The sequence below is a fragment of the Terrapene carolina genome, unplaced genomic scaffold, assembly GCF_002925995.2.
Source record: "Terrapene carolina triunguis isolate 2854851 unplaced genomic scaffold, T_m_triunguis-2.0 Scaffold68, whole genome shotgun sequence".
NCBI classification, from domain to species: Eukaryota; Metazoa; Chordata; order Testudines; family Emydidae; genus Terrapene; species Terrapene triunguis.
Genome location: NW_020664419.1, coordinates 68,793,449 through 68,808,886, shown reverse-complemented (window position 1 = coordinate 68,808,886; position 15,438 = coordinate 68,793,449). Strand labels below are relative to the sequence as shown.

The 15,438-nt window shown below is 42.8% G+C and overlaps 1 protein-coding gene across 1 annotated transcript in view; it reads right to left on the bottom strand.

The window, feature by feature from the left end:
* Window positions 1–15,438, bottom strand: part of TMTC2 (transmembrane O-mannosyltransferase targeting cadherins 2) — a 371,684-nt gene that overhangs the window by 35,124 nt on the left and 321,122 nt on the right. Inside the window, exon 10 of the mRNA XM_029910867.1 lies at window positions 5,966–6,080. Within this exon, the coding sequence (XP_029766727.1) occupies window positions 5,966–6,080 (115 nt within the window). The remainder of the gene's footprint in view (window positions 1–5,965; window positions 6,081–15,438) is intronic.

Genomic DNA, 15,438 nt, shown 5'->3' with positions numbered 1-15,438 from the left:
CCAGGGTGCTTACCCTGGCGAGCCGCGTGCCGAACATTGCCGACCCCTGCTCTACACCCTCTTTCCTTTTCATTCAACTGCCTGGAACCATCTCAGTTCTCTGTCATTCAAATTCATCCTGAAAACCCATCTCCTAAAAAAATTCCACAAACACTTTGGGATGGATTTGGAGCTGATACAATAACTTTTGAATATATATTCTGTTAGTCTGACTGTTATTTGTTGTTTACTGTACACAAATATTGAGTGAATTCACTAGCAGGATTGTGAGGAAATGTAGGCAGGAAGGAGGCAACAGACCAGCTAATAACCTCTCAGCAAACACCCAGGACTGTTGACTTTAATGTTGCTGCCCGGACTCCTGCTAAGCCAGCCACACCAATTTAACCAGACTCAGAAAACAGTAGGACTTGGGACTGAACTTTGACACACTCCAGAGAAAGTGAACCCAGAGTGTTGTAGCCTGGGACCCAGTCTAAGGCCATGTCTACAATGCAAGCTTTGGTCAATGCAAGTTACGTTGCCATACAGCCATCAAAGTTTGTATATCACGTGGGTGCATGCATATATGGCTGCTTGAATCAGCCCTGTGCTTACTCACCAGAAGTGCTTGTCTCGATGCAAATTGTGGTGAACCATAGGTAGGTATCCCAGAGTGCCACTTGCTGCCATCTGTCATAATAACTTTTGGGAAATGTTTGCAATGTGTTGTTGGATAGGCATGACTCACCCAGGGATCAAGTTCCCAGTATGCAATTTTCTCCATCCCATAATGCCAGATATAGCCAATAATTTGTACACCATTTTTTAAAAACCCCACAAAGCCGTGCAGCACTTTTCAGTGTCTGCCATCTCTGACAAAAGCACAGAGCCTGCAGAACTCTGCACTATTCTCATGAATGTTGCAAACACAGGTCGCATGAAGCTCCTCTATTTCCAGACCTGCAGGAAGTACCATAACAATGAAGGACATTACAGTTTCTTCAAGGACAGTTTGCTGAGGAACATAGTGAAAAACTATTCAAGGCTGTTGTTGGTGTTCATGGAGCAGCTGCAGATGTTGGAGTGCTGCTTCAGGGCATGAGAAACGAGCACTGACTGGTGAGATCGCACAGTAATGGAGATTTGGGATGACAAGTAGGGGGTGCAAAACTTTTGGATGTGAAGGCCACATTCCTGAATCTGTGTGCTGAGCTCACCCAAGCACAGGGACACTAGAATGAGAGCTGCACTGACAGTAAAGACGTGAGTGGTGATGGCACTCCGGAAGCCTGGAATGCCAGATTGCCACCAGTGAGTGGGAAATCCTTATAGAGTTGGAAAATCCACATTAGGGGCTGTTGTCATTCAAGTGTGCAGGGCCGTTAATTGTCTCCTGCTACACAGGACTTTGACTCTCAGCAACGTGACACAGAGGATGGATTTACAGCAATGGGGTTCCTGAACTGTTGTTGGGCACTAGCCCACCTTCCCACAGAGTACATCAACAAAAAAGGCTACTTTTCTATGGTTATGCATGCACTGGTGGATCACTGGGGACACTTCACTGATGTCAGTGTGGGCTAGTCAGGGAAGGTGTATGACACACGCATCTTTAAGAACACAGGTCTGTTCAGAGAGCTGTAAGCAGGAACATTCTTTCCCGACTGGCAGATTACCATTGGCGATACTGAAATGCCAATAGTGATTCTGAGGGACCCAGCTTCCCTCTGGTTCATGAAGGTGTATGCTGGCCACCTCGACAACATCAAGGAAATATTCAACAATGGGCACAGCAGCTGCAGAATGACTGTTGAATGTGGTTTTGATAGACTGAAGGGATGCTGGAGGTGTTTACTCACTAGATTGGATGTCAGTGAGAAAAATATCCCAATAATTACAGCTGCCTGTTCTGTCCTGAATAATATCTGTGAGGCAAAGGGGGAAAAGCTGCCACCAGGATGGAGGTGGAGTGGCTTTCTACTGATTTAGAACAGCCAGACACAAGGGTCATTACAAGATCCCAATATGAAGCTATGCAGTTGACGAAGTCTTTAGAAGTTGCGTTCTGCAACTTAATAAAGATATTTTTTGGAGAATAAAACTAGAATTTTATTCAATGGGGGAAAAAAGTGCAGAAAAACAACGTGCAAAAAATCCACAGGCAATGTAATGCAAACTTTTAACAAATTGGAAAGCCAGCAACCATTTCAGTGCACAAATGTAGTCCATTGGGGCTACACATACCTCAAATGTGGTTCTCACAAGTCAGCGTATGTGAAGCTGTGGTTCTCCTTGCTGTCCTGTGGTCTGGAGTGGTAAGGGTAAGGATGTGACCCATGATAACACTTAGTATGCTGGGGCGGGGGTGGGGGGAAGTATAGGGAATAGCAACCATGGACGGAATAATGGAAGGGAGTTTTGAAACTTATCTTTCCCTTTCTTATTGACACTTCTTCTTTGGAACACCTCAGCACAGCACTCCTCTCCAGTCCTGCCATGGTGAGTATGGTCTGCCAGGGATAGGGTGAGGGAAGGATTTTCTGTTCCATGTGAAACAATACAATTTTGGTCCCTATTCCATGGGTACAAGTAGAGGGCAATGGCACCAACTACTGGCATTATTTTCCACATGTGGTGATAGTTTTAGATTATCATTTAATCTTGAGGGTAACAAAGGCACCGAGTACACAGCTGCTACTGGTGTCTCAAAGCTGCTCAGGCCTGTATGCTGCTAGTTTATTTACTGCAACGGTGCCAGCTGAACTCATTGTGAAGCGACATGGGAAATTGTCTACCACAGAGAAAGAAATAAGGCAACTATCCCTAAAAACACTGGTAAAGGATTGCAAAGTATCTCCATGAAAGTTTCATCAAGCTCTCTCAGGAGGATACAAGGGACATCCCTATGTTCATGAACAAACTGTCCTGCATGGCCCCTTGTCTAATCCAACATGGAATGAAAAGCAGATGCCAACTCTACCTCTGTTTGTTATACCTCTACTCTTTTGTCTTGTTGCTTGGCTGGTAGGACTGGACAGAGTGTGATGGAGTCTCAAACAGATCCTGGCTTGTGGCATGGCTGCAGCCTCCCACCTCTCTTCCTCCTCGGTATTCCCACTAGTCTGAGGGGTGCTGGTGGGATATCTGCCACATATGGCATGCAGTTTGTTGTAAAAGCAGCAGAACTGCAGGACACAATTAGATCTATTGTTGGCCTCCCAGGCCTTGGACTATCCCGGGCAAAGTTCCTTTAATTTCACATGGCACTGCTGCTGATCCCTGTTATATCCCTCTGCCCACACCCCGATGCAATCTGTTCATAGATGTCCATGTTTTTGTGGCTGGCCCACAGCTGTGTTTGCACAGCCTCTTCTTTCCATATGCTCAGGAGACCATTATCTCCTGTCTGCTCCTGGCAGGAGCGCATCTACTGTGTGGAGCCGGCATGGTTGGTTGGGTAGTTGCACGCAACAAGGAAGAGCTGTGAGGTGTGCTTGCCAAGGTAGACCATCAGGAAAAGGCATTTCAAAAACTTAGGGGAGGGCTTCCAGTGTTCGTGACCCCATGGCAGTGGAGTCTACTACACTCACACTGTGTTGACCTCAGTATGTCAATCTTGGCTCCATGCCATTCAGGGAGGTGGTTTTACTTCTTGCTGTAACAGGGCACTGTAGAGGGACGGACTCACCCCTGCGGCACCTCCTGCTGGTCGTCCAGGAAATTAGCTCACCAGCCTGTGGAGTGCCCTTTGCAGGGCGGTGATCCACCTTGTCCTCTGCACTGGCCCCGTGTCCCTCCCAGGACCCTGGTGCCCCTCTTGCTCTGGGTGCTGCCCCCTGGCAATACCCACACACACTAGGTCTCCCCTCCCAGGGGAACCCCCACCCACTAACCCCACCTCACCTCAGGATAAGGCCACTGCCAGTCACCAACTAGCCCCCACTCTCTGGGGCAGACTGCAGTATAGGCCACTCATCATCTTCAAGGGTGGGTTTGGACCTGCTGCCTTGGCCTAGCCCTGGGCTGCCCTCTGCAACCCCCAGTACCCCTTAGCCTTCTCCTAGGCCACAGCCTGGGGCTTTCCAGGCTGGAGCTCCCCAGCTCCTCAGCCTTTCCCCAGCCCTGCTCCACTCAGGTACCCTGTCTAGCTCCCTGCAGCCAGGCCCTTCTCTCTGAAGGCAGAGAGAGACTGTTGGGCTCCTGGCTCCCAGCCTCTTTATACAGGCCATCTGGGCTCTGATTAGGGTGTGGCCCAGCTGCAGCCACTTCCCCCAATCAGCCAGGGTTTTACCTTGCCCAGCCCAAGCCCTCTGCAGGGCTTTTCCAACCCCTCAGGTCAGGAGCGGGTGACCACCCCGCTACAGGCACTTATGTTGGCCAGAGACAAAATTGAGTGTTGACGCACGGTGACTTAAGTTGACCAAACTTTGTAGTGTAGACCAGGCCTAAGAATAGGAGAATAGCATGATTTTACCCCAAGGTGGTAAAGAACAAGGTCAAACCTGATGGGGGTACATTTAGAGATGCCATGAAGGGATGAGAGGTGCAGCTAGTCCTGTAAGGGTGACAACACTAACCTACCTTGATGATATACCATTGCCCCTCAGCATCATACCTTCACTTTAAAGACAAAACCAAAACTCCATTTTATAGTGAATCCCATCATCTATGTGCCTAATTTCCTAGGCTTGTTTTCTTCGTTAATCTAATGTTTAGATGAATGACTCTGCGTATGCCCATTCCTAAGGATGATTAAATGTTAGAAAGTGAGCAAGGCAAACAGAAGGATCCTTAAAATCATTGATATTGGTGCTGTTTTTTGGGATAATATTTAATGGATGAACAATTGTACCATTTGTCTTGGTTTCCTTTACTGATCTACAAGAACTGAGTCCATCTCTTTCTAACAATCTTTTAAAGGCATTTTGGGGCTTATTTCAAAATCCTTATATAGGAACCTTCAGTTCAGTTTGGAAAGTAGGTCACTCAACTAAGAACTTATTCTATCTTCTTTTACAAGCCATTTTCTTTTTCATTTTGTATTTGTGGATGTTAAAATTATAAATTGCATAGCAAGAGAAGTCTATTAAGATAACTGTTCTAATGACTGCTCTGTGCTAATTGAATGTATTTACTCAAAACTACTTCCCTTATTTTTGTACATTATATATGGTATATTTTCTTAAGCAAGATATAACCTAACCCAAACCATTTGTGTTCAGTCATTGCTCTTCCTTTTAAGTACATAAGAAGCATAACCATTACCAAGTTATCCTAGAAATAAAGCCTGGAGACTAATATAGTAATATGAGGTTAATGTAATTGTTTAGGTAGAAGCTCAAAGTTGCTGAAAGTCAAGGTGCATTGGTTTTAAATGGAAATCTAAAATTTCAGATACCAGAACAAAATTAAATACAAGACTGCCTCTGAATCAAGGGGATCTGATAATATCATTAATCATTCCTGTATTTCTCAAAGTCTCCATAACCCTTGAGACTGATATTTAGACTTCTAATCAGCTTTCTACTCCCTAATGATATTTATATAATATTCTCTGGCATTTCCAATACTCTCAAGTTACGGTCAGAGCAGTAGAGTTCCATTCTCTTATTTATAGTCTCTCCATTTTTGTGACTCACGTCTTTAAAAACAATTTAAAAGGCAATGTTGCTGAAGGTACTGTAGGAAAAGAAGATATATTGTTCTCATATACAAACAAAGATGATTACATGCTTGTGAAATACAGAAATTTCCAAGGTAGTGAATAAGGTGTGTAAAATATAGAAAAGTTAAAAATAGACTCGCTAGAGTCTGCAAACGTTTTTTTCCTTCCTTATTAGTTATAACAAAGCTTTCAAAGGGGGTATTTGGTTAAAAAACAAACAAACAAATCACCACTCGCTGTAAGCAAATACTGCAGAGTTTGGGGTTAGGGGAAAAGAGAGCGCAAGAAAACCAAATAAGAATAAGGTAGAGAACTAACCTGAGCATATGGGCTGCATTGAAGACAACATCAAACTCTGTATTGTCCAGCTCAGCTGCCTTCTTTGCCATTTCAGCTGCTTCTATCAGGCGGGATTCTTCTAGGAGAAACTGACCTGCATGGAGGATATGGATGTTAGCTCAAAAGGGGAAGAAGTAAACAGTAGGATGGAGAGTGACACATGTGAAAATCAGACATCAGAGACTCAAAAGGAAATATGTTTTGGAAGGAGACAAAATTGTATGGAGGGTGTTTTTTGTATTGTTACTAGTAGAATAGCAGAGATGCTGTAAATTATAGCTACAGCATATCTATCTAGATGCCCTTCTTTGATTAGGTGAAATCTATATGAGTTTCCATACAGTCAATTAAATATATCTTCACCATCCTATGTTTAAGTAACATTACATTTATGATAAACCAAAAATTCTAAACTCTAAAACAGGGTTACCACTGTTTAATGCAGTCTGTTGTGCATTGTGCCTGACTTTGAAGCACATACAACACAACACGAGCCAACTATACATAATATTTTATACCAAAGTCTTCTTCTTGCTATCCAATTTCTCATTCTTCACTGTATGCAGTGTTCTTGTAGCCATGTCAGTCCCAGGATATTAAAGAGACAAGATGAGTGAGGTGATAACTTTTATTAGGCCAATTTCTGCTGGTGAGAGAGACAAGCTTTTGAGCTTACACAGAGTTCTTCTTCAGGTTGCCTGAAACTTGAAAGCTTGTCGCTTTCACCAACAGAAGCTGGTGCAATAAAAGATATTACCACACCTACCTTTTCTCTCTGATTCTATATTCACATTATTACGATAAACCCAGGAGTAATTGCTTTGAAACCAATGGAGTTACACCAGTGAAAATATAGTGTAAATGAAAGAAGAATTTTTACTTTAACTTTGTTTTCTTAATTTCTCTCATAAGTAATGCTATTACAACAACCCCATACATTTATTATCCTTTGTTTTTAAGAAAAGTAACACTAAATGAGTTTAAAACATCTACATGGCTATAGCCAGTATGTACAAATCCATTAAAGAGTATACAGATTCACGATATACATTCATAGTGCACACTTTTTTAGTTGTAAAACTGGCCAACAGTTCTATAATTTTTGAACTAAACAAAGTACAAGGGGGAGAAAAACATAACACTCAGATATTGGCAGAAATAGAGAAAATATTTCTACATGTATAGGAGTTTCAGTCCCGATCAAATGTTTTCATCCTGAAGAAAACACTGAAAACCATGAAGAAAAATGCTGAAACACAATAATCTGCTTTGGAGAGAAGTTTTAGTGAACAAAAAAAAATAAAATAAATGACCATGCTGAACAGGCTGTTCTGTACTTTAATATGCCATAATAAATAGTAAAACTGCAGGCAGATACTATGGATAACAAAAAAGCTATAATAGTTGCAGAATACATACAGTAAAAGCAGAAAATGATACAGTGCACTCCAGCATTCAGAAACAATACTCCCAGTCACTGTTCATTTCGCACAGAGGGAGAAGACATTATTTACTCCTGGGGGAATTCTGCACCAAAAACCTAAAAATTTTTTGCACAATATTTTAAAATTCTGCAAATGTTATTTATCAATAAATAAATGTGGAGGCTCCAGCATGGCGGTGGGGAGCACAGGCCACTGACTGCACGGACGTGGGAGATCACCCTGCAGCCCTCTGCTCCTCCGCAACAGGCACACCAGATGTAGGCAGCCCAGCAGAATCCAAGTGTAGAGGGGCTTAGTGTGGGGGGATCCAGGTGTGGGGTGAAAGGGTGCAGTGTGGTGCAATTTGGGTGCAGGCAGCTCGGTAGGGGGTCTTGGTGCCATGGAGTTCTGGATGCACAGGGGCTCGTTGCGGGGTTCCGAGTGCAGTAGCAATGGAACTCTGCAGGGGAGTGTAGGTGAAGGTAGTTGGGGCTCAGCTGTGGGGTCTGGATGTGGGAGGGATGGGGCTTCACAAGGGGGGTCTGGGTGTGGAGGGCTGGAGGAGTGCGGCTTGGTGAGGTAGGGGTCCAGGTGCAGAGGGGGATTCATTGGGGTGGGGGTTTGAGTGAGGTACACTCAGTGGGGGGGTGCTCTGGGTGCAAGGGAGGGTCTGGATGCAGGGGTTGAGGCTTGGCAAAGTGGGGGTTTGGTTGTGGGGGATTTGGTGCAGAGAGAGTGAGGCTCAGTGGAGGGGACTGGGTATGGGCAGGTCTGGATGCACAGGAGTTGGGTGCACAGGTAACCCCTCCCCCCACGGCTGAGGAGTGATCGGGGCAGGAAACTGGTTCTAGGGGGTGCAGAGTTTCCTGCTGCCTGGGGAGGTTTCTGGGGGTGGGTTTGACCTGGTCCCTGAAGGGGAAGAGGAAGTCCCATACTCCCCAGTCTCTCCAGAACTAGCAGCTGAGCCCAGAGTTGGTTAGAAGCCACCGGCCAGGGCGTACCCAACCCCTCCCTCCTCCATGGTGATTTACCTCTCTGCTGGCTTCTTCAGACCCCTGAAACAACGCACCCATGCTGCCGGAGAGGGGTGCCTGACTGCTCTTGAGGTTTCTCTTTGTTTCCCCACCAGAAAGTCATTTTTCTGTAGGGAAGCAAAGAAATCTGTGGGGGACATAAATTCTGCACGTGCACTATGGTGCAGAATTCCTCCAGGAAACCTGCACCCCCCTACCCCCACCCAAAAAAACCCTCCAAAATCATATACCCATGTTTTACAAGCATATGCTAATAGTGCTGTACAAATAACTGAATATTCAGTTCTGGTGCAGGTCTGAAAAAATGAGAAAAATCATTATGGGTCAACCCAAAACCAAATATTTCAAAATTTCAGTGAACTAAAACAAAGTTTCATTTTGTGTCTACTGAAAAGTTTTTCAGAGGGTTTTTTTTTTTATAAAGACTTTTATAACTTTTTAAAGATACAATTGAGGGAAATCCTGAAACAAACCCTCTTTTTCAAATGAAAAAAGTCAAAACATTTTGTTATGCAAATGAGAACATGAACCATTTTCACATTTCAATTTCCACACATCTCTGCCCCTCCCCCCAACCCCCCCCCCCAAAACAAAACAATTTGCTGAAATTGACTCAAATTAGTGAATTATTTCAGATTACCTGAATATGCATTTTTTTTGGCAAAAAAGTGTTTGCAGGAAAAATTTCATCCAGCTCCAATGTCAAGACCACATGCATTACTTTGTATTATGAACCAATTATTCTTATGTAGGCTACACACTAACAAATCCCAACTGTAACGGTGCAGGCCTCACCGCTGTGGCGCCTCCTGCTGGTCGTCTCAGGGAATTAGCTCTTTCCAGAGCAGAGCACCCTCTGCAGGCCGGTATCCCGCTGCCGCTGGACCCCCACATCCCTCCCTGGACTCCAGTGCTCCGTTATCTGGGGTGCTGCCCCTGGCAGTAACCCCTCACTCTGAGTCTCCCCTCCCCGGGAAACCCCCACCCCCATCCCCACCTCGCGTCAGTCTTAGGCTACTGCCAGTCACTAACTAGCCCCCGCTCCCTGGGGCAGACTGCAGTATAAGCCACTCATTACAGGCCAGGTTTTTTTTGGACCTGCTGCCTTTCTCTGCAACCCAGTACCTCTATGGGGCCTTGGACAAGGCCCTGTAGCCTGGGGAGTTGCCAGCCTGGAGCTCGCCAGCCCCTCTGGCCTTTTCCCAGCCCTGCCTCACTCTAGGTACCCTGAGCTTCCCAGCAGCCAGTCCCCTCTCTTTCTGAAAGCAGAGAGAGACTGTGTGTGGGCTCCTGGCTTCACTGGCCTTTATAGGGCCAGCTGGACCCTGATTGGGGCATGGCCCCCAGCTGAGGCTGCTTCCCCCAATCAGCCCAGCTTTTCCCCTGCCACAGCCCTCTCCCGGGGCTGTTTTTAACCCTTTGGGGCCAGGAGTGGGTGACCACCCCGCTACACCAACATTAAAATCCTGAAAGATAAGAAAATCTGTAAAAGTTGGACCAAATTTCCCATCCCCTCAAAACCCAGCTTTTAGTCTCAAATAAAGCCATTAGGTAAAGCTCTGAAGGAAATAAAATAAGATTGTTGGTTAGACCAATGAGAATGGGCTCGGACAGCAAAAGAGAGTTAAATCACTGAACCAATTTCTTTTCGTTCTAGAAATCCATCCATCATACTCCAGATAACCTGGACATCTCAGAAGAACTGGAATTTGACTACATGTTATTCTAAGAATCAAAATAGTATTTTCTTAGTAAACTGCCCAGCTTAAGTTTGCACGAAAGTATATTTTGCAATTTAAATGAAAAGGTAAGGTAAATTATTATAATGATGTGCAGCTGTTTCTCTCCAACTGCTATTCTTTCTAAACTAGAGATGGTACAGATGGAAAATGGTAAACTTTCTTTTTTTTTTTCAGCATAAGTTTTCCCAGAATTACTAGAAGGACGACTTCTATCCTACATACCACGTTAACATTTCCTAGCTTCAATCTTACAAAAATGCATAGGCAAGCTAGATTTAGCTATCTGTGGATTTGTGATACACTTGTCAGCAATATTAAAACTCAAGCACACTCAACAAAACTCTTCAGGAGAAAAATATTTCTCTCTTTCTGCCATTATCATTATTTATGATTATTTAAATAGCACCCAAGTCTGCTAGGCCTGTTTGTGGACATAAGCTAGGTCCCTGAAGAGTTTGCAATCTTGTATGGACAGCATGGAGACAAGAGATGAGAAGAAAACAACATGAGAGTCTACACTTTGGATTCCTTCTTTAGATTTATAAATGCATATAATCCAAGACCAGAAGGGACACCGTGATCAACTATACTGACCTCCAATATAACAGAGGCAATATTACTTCCCCAAAATGATTCCTTTTGAACTAGAGCATCTCTTTATAGATTCCATATTCCATTTGCTCAGTTTGCAGTATGTATGTTTCTATACATAAAACCTGATGAATGTGCTGCAATTTGTAGAAGTTGCTTTAGATGCAACTGGATTGTAATTTCCCCATACCATTAAAAATGATATTTTACCTAGGTATTGTGCATACAGCCTACTGTCTGTTACTCAAGGGAAAGTTAAGGTGTTCTACTCCAGTATTCCATCTTCTGAATCTACAAAGTACATTTCTATTTTTATTAAGCTTTAATTAGTACTGTTTATTCAGCTTAATGTGGTGGTTAATGACCAATAAACATATTCCTTCCACTTTACAACTATAAAGGATATCTCACTGAAAACAAGAGTGTACATATCCCTTGCTGAACTGTTATTTTATCACTTATTAAAGCATTACTCAGAGAATCATGGCAGGCACGTTTCTGTTTCCTACAACAGTTTTTGCAATTAAGGGAAGCGATTAAAATCAGGAGACTGTCCCTTTACCAAGCAGTACCAATAGGTCTTGGAAAGCAGATGTCAAAAACCTAGGTGCATACCCCAACAACAACAAATTATTAAACCGAGTCAACACTAAGACATAGCAATAACTTAAGGACAACAACACTTTACAAAAACACTTTAATTATAAAATAAAAAAAATAAAAATAAGGGGAACCAGAAGAACCCCAGAAAAATGAGTAATACTTGGTAATTAAACAAACTTGGGAAACGGCTCTAATCATCTTTATTCTGTGCCCTGTAACAGTCTTTACACATCTTCTTTACAAGGTGTGATATTTTTGGATCAAGGACTTTGCAATGGATTTTAAATGTCTGCAATCTATGCTCACATGCATCTTAAATTCGGAAGAACCAGTGTTAGGTACAGTGACTATACATTCAAACTTCCCTGTCACATTCTGGGTTGCAATAGAGACCAGAGAGGGATTGTGACACCGCCTGCCCCCAACATATTCTCAGTCCCAGATTTTCCCAAAAACGTGTTCTACAATGTCCAGCCCTCTCCTGGACAGTTGAGATATTAAGATTTGATGCCCCTGTAAAGAGTCAATATTTAACAGTTGGTTACTTTAACTGGAGTTACCAAACAGTTCACTTTAAACACAGGAGACAGGTAGATAAATAGCTGTGACATCCGCTCCTGTTTGGGCAGGCTGTACAGCTTAATATCAATGAGTATCCATAATTCCTTATATAGTGTTAATACATACAATTCCCAATGATATTAATCACCAGCATGTCATTAGCTTTCAGGAAATACCTGACTCTATACAACTTTATAATTCAGTAATATTGGATATAATCATTTGTTTGAGTTGCTTATCACTTGGGGTCCAGCCCCCCACCCCTTCCCATCCTTACAGACCAGTAAATCTTTGAAATGGATTCTTCTGAAAAGTAAAATCTGGACCAAGCTTCTCTCTCCTTCTGGGTGTAGATGCCAGCTGTCTTATCCCAAACTTCTTGTTAGCTTGATGGGTCTGTTTACTGTTTATATGTAAATTGAGGTAAACACACATTCCTTTGTTTAGGATAGACCTGTTTAACAACTCTCTCTGACATATCTGGTTTGAACACATTTTAACTATCATTCCAGCATAAGTCCATAAATCTTAATACCCACTGAGTACATACATCCTGCATGAATATTAATGATCAGTGAGCTATTCATTTTCAAATGATACCTCACAAGGAATATTTTGTACAAAGATGATTACAACAGTGGGCAGGGTATGAATACAGTGGTGTTTAGTGTCACATTTCCATTTTTTCCTCTCTCATCTTATTTTGTAAAGGCGGTAGATGTTTGTAGTATAGGGACATTTTAAATGTGAAGAAGACACACTTGTACAGTTTGCAGATGAAGTTTCAAAAATGTGTGTCAGACAGCATTGCTTTTATAATGGAACAGAGGGTCCTGTGGCACCTTTAAGACTAACAGATGTATTCCATTACATGCATCTGACGAAGTGGGCATTCACCCACGAAAGCTTATGCTCCAATACATCTGTTAGTCTTAAAGGTGCCAGAGGACCCTCTGTTGCTTTTTACAGATCCAGACTAACACGGCTACCCCTCTGATACTTTTATAATGGCTTACACACACATGCACACACACACTTGCTTGACGCCAATATCAAGAGTTGATGAAGAAGCTTCTTCACCAGAGTAGCTTTGGTTTTGGTGTTCCCCATTGTGACGGAAGGTACCCCTGTATTCACACCCTACACATTATTGTATTAAACTTTGTACAAAGTATAGTAAGGTATCTAAAAACTCACTTTTCTGATCAGTACCATCCTGATAAAATATGTGCAGCAATACTGTATGTGCATAAGATTCCAGTTTATGGTGGTGGTAACACATTGTTCCAAACTGAGCTTGGAAAACAGATCTGTCTCAAACAAATGAATGTGTGCTCTGTTTAATTTGCATTTAAGCAGTAAACATAGTCATCAAGCAGGAAGGGAAATGAAGGAAGCTCAAACAGGTGAGGAAAAATAGCAGGGAACATCCTTCTCCATAGACTTGTTGCCTCCTGGTCCCCATTTGGAAATGTTTTTCAAGAGAGGGACTTACACTGTAAAAAAGAAGGGACAAACACCACAAGGGACCCCTTTCTCACTCTGCCCATCTATTCACTGCATCTGAAGGGACAGAGGAAGCAGCCACTGGACTGGAAAAGGGGTCCTGACCTAAGAGGTTTAGTCAGTACAACTGCTGTAAGCATGCGGTGAAAAAACCTTGCTTTGAATTTATAAACTTGAATTGTCCAAGAAAGGGCTGGGCAGTACACGACAAACATTTCTGGGGGGAAATCTAAGACCTGGGGGTGTGTTGGGTGACCCTGCACTTGGTGAGAGCCAAGTGTGGCTGGCAGGCTGCAGTTACACACAAACACCCAGGGTTTAGCTTACACGCTGGAAGGCTGTTTATGAGTGGCCCAGGTGGGAACTCCTTCAGCAAGGTGTTGTAAGGCACACAAGGTTTCAAGGCAAGGGTGGCACAGCTGCTCATTAATCTAGATGTAGATTAATCTACACGATGTACCCTGGTATGTCGTACCCATACAAGTACTTTAATTTTTGTAGGACATGGAAAGTTAATGAAGAATGAGAAATTATTACTCTCAGGGTGCCAATTGTCTAATCCGGAATTTCTGAGGTATATTTCTTTGTGTTCATTGTTTATGGATTTAAAGCAAACTGGAATAGGCACAATCACTGTACAAGGTATGTTAGTTTTTGTGGTCAATGCATTTTGTGATAATATGAAACCAGTGGAACTATTTACAGTATTAAAGCTAAGTTAATGTATATTTTCAGGACTGGGGCTTAAAACAGTATTCTTCATATTCTTCTTCTGCTCTCTGTTTTATGTATATTCTACAGTCAAACCATATGAACCCAGAAAGAACCTAGGGAATATAAGGGCTTCCAGGAAACCTGGCATTTTACCATATATTAGGGACTAGTCTACACTAGAAGTGCTACACCTGTACACAGCTGTACCTCTGTAACTCATCTGGTGAAGACGCCCAATACTGACGGGAGAGAGTTTTCCCGTTGGCACAATAACTCCTAACTGTGAGAGGCAGCATTATGCTGGCTACATTGGTGCTTTAGGTTGGTGTAAATTACGTTGCTCGGGGGATGGCTTATTCATACCCCCGAGCGACATAAGCTGTACCGACTTAAGTGCTAGTGTGTACAAGCCCTGAGGAATGACTAGGTGGGCCATCACCACAGTGCAGCCATTTCAGTGCTGGGAGAAAGTGGTCTTTTCAGAAATATCAGTATTTTTCAAATGGCTACTTTTTTCTAATCCTTTGTGTAACATAATGGCTTCATGGTAACACTTCAGAGCACACTAAGTAGTTGGACAAATTCAGCTATGAATCTAAGTGGTAGTCTGATCCCGAAAATCCTTACTAATGTGAGCTGTCCTTACTGATTCAAGCAGTTCTGCTGATTTCCGTGGGGCTACTTGTGTGTTTGAGAGTTTGCTGGATTGGGCCCTAGATTATTGCCTTTCATTACAGCAATTTCTTTAAAGACCAGCTTGAGCAACTGATCATTAATTACCTGACAGCAACCACATTTAAAATACTGGCCCTAAGTTGGAGGTCGATGACAAATAAAACTGGCCCTAAACTGCTGGCATGAAAACGTCCTTGTAAAAACAGAATAAAAGCACAAAATCAGCTGAGTGAGACACTTCCAAGTGAAGAGCTATTTATGTATCCAACAGCAGGAGGTGGTGACATACAATACCGTAAAAACATACACATTTATAGTGAAGGCTCCAAAAGCAAGCTGCTTGGATATACATAACTCTGATTGAAAAATATATTTGTAGTTTTCAGTTCCATTTGGATGAAATATAAATATTGTCAACCTTTTATTAGGCTAATCAATTCAGTTAGAGAAAGTTTCCCCCACCTCATATTATTTTGAGCTGTCTAATACCAAAAAGTATCCCTAGATTTTAGAAACAAAACTTTAGAAATATTGTATTTCTAGTTTCCAAATTTTGTAAAATAAATGACTTCCGGACAAAATTAAAGTTCAAACAGGGGGAT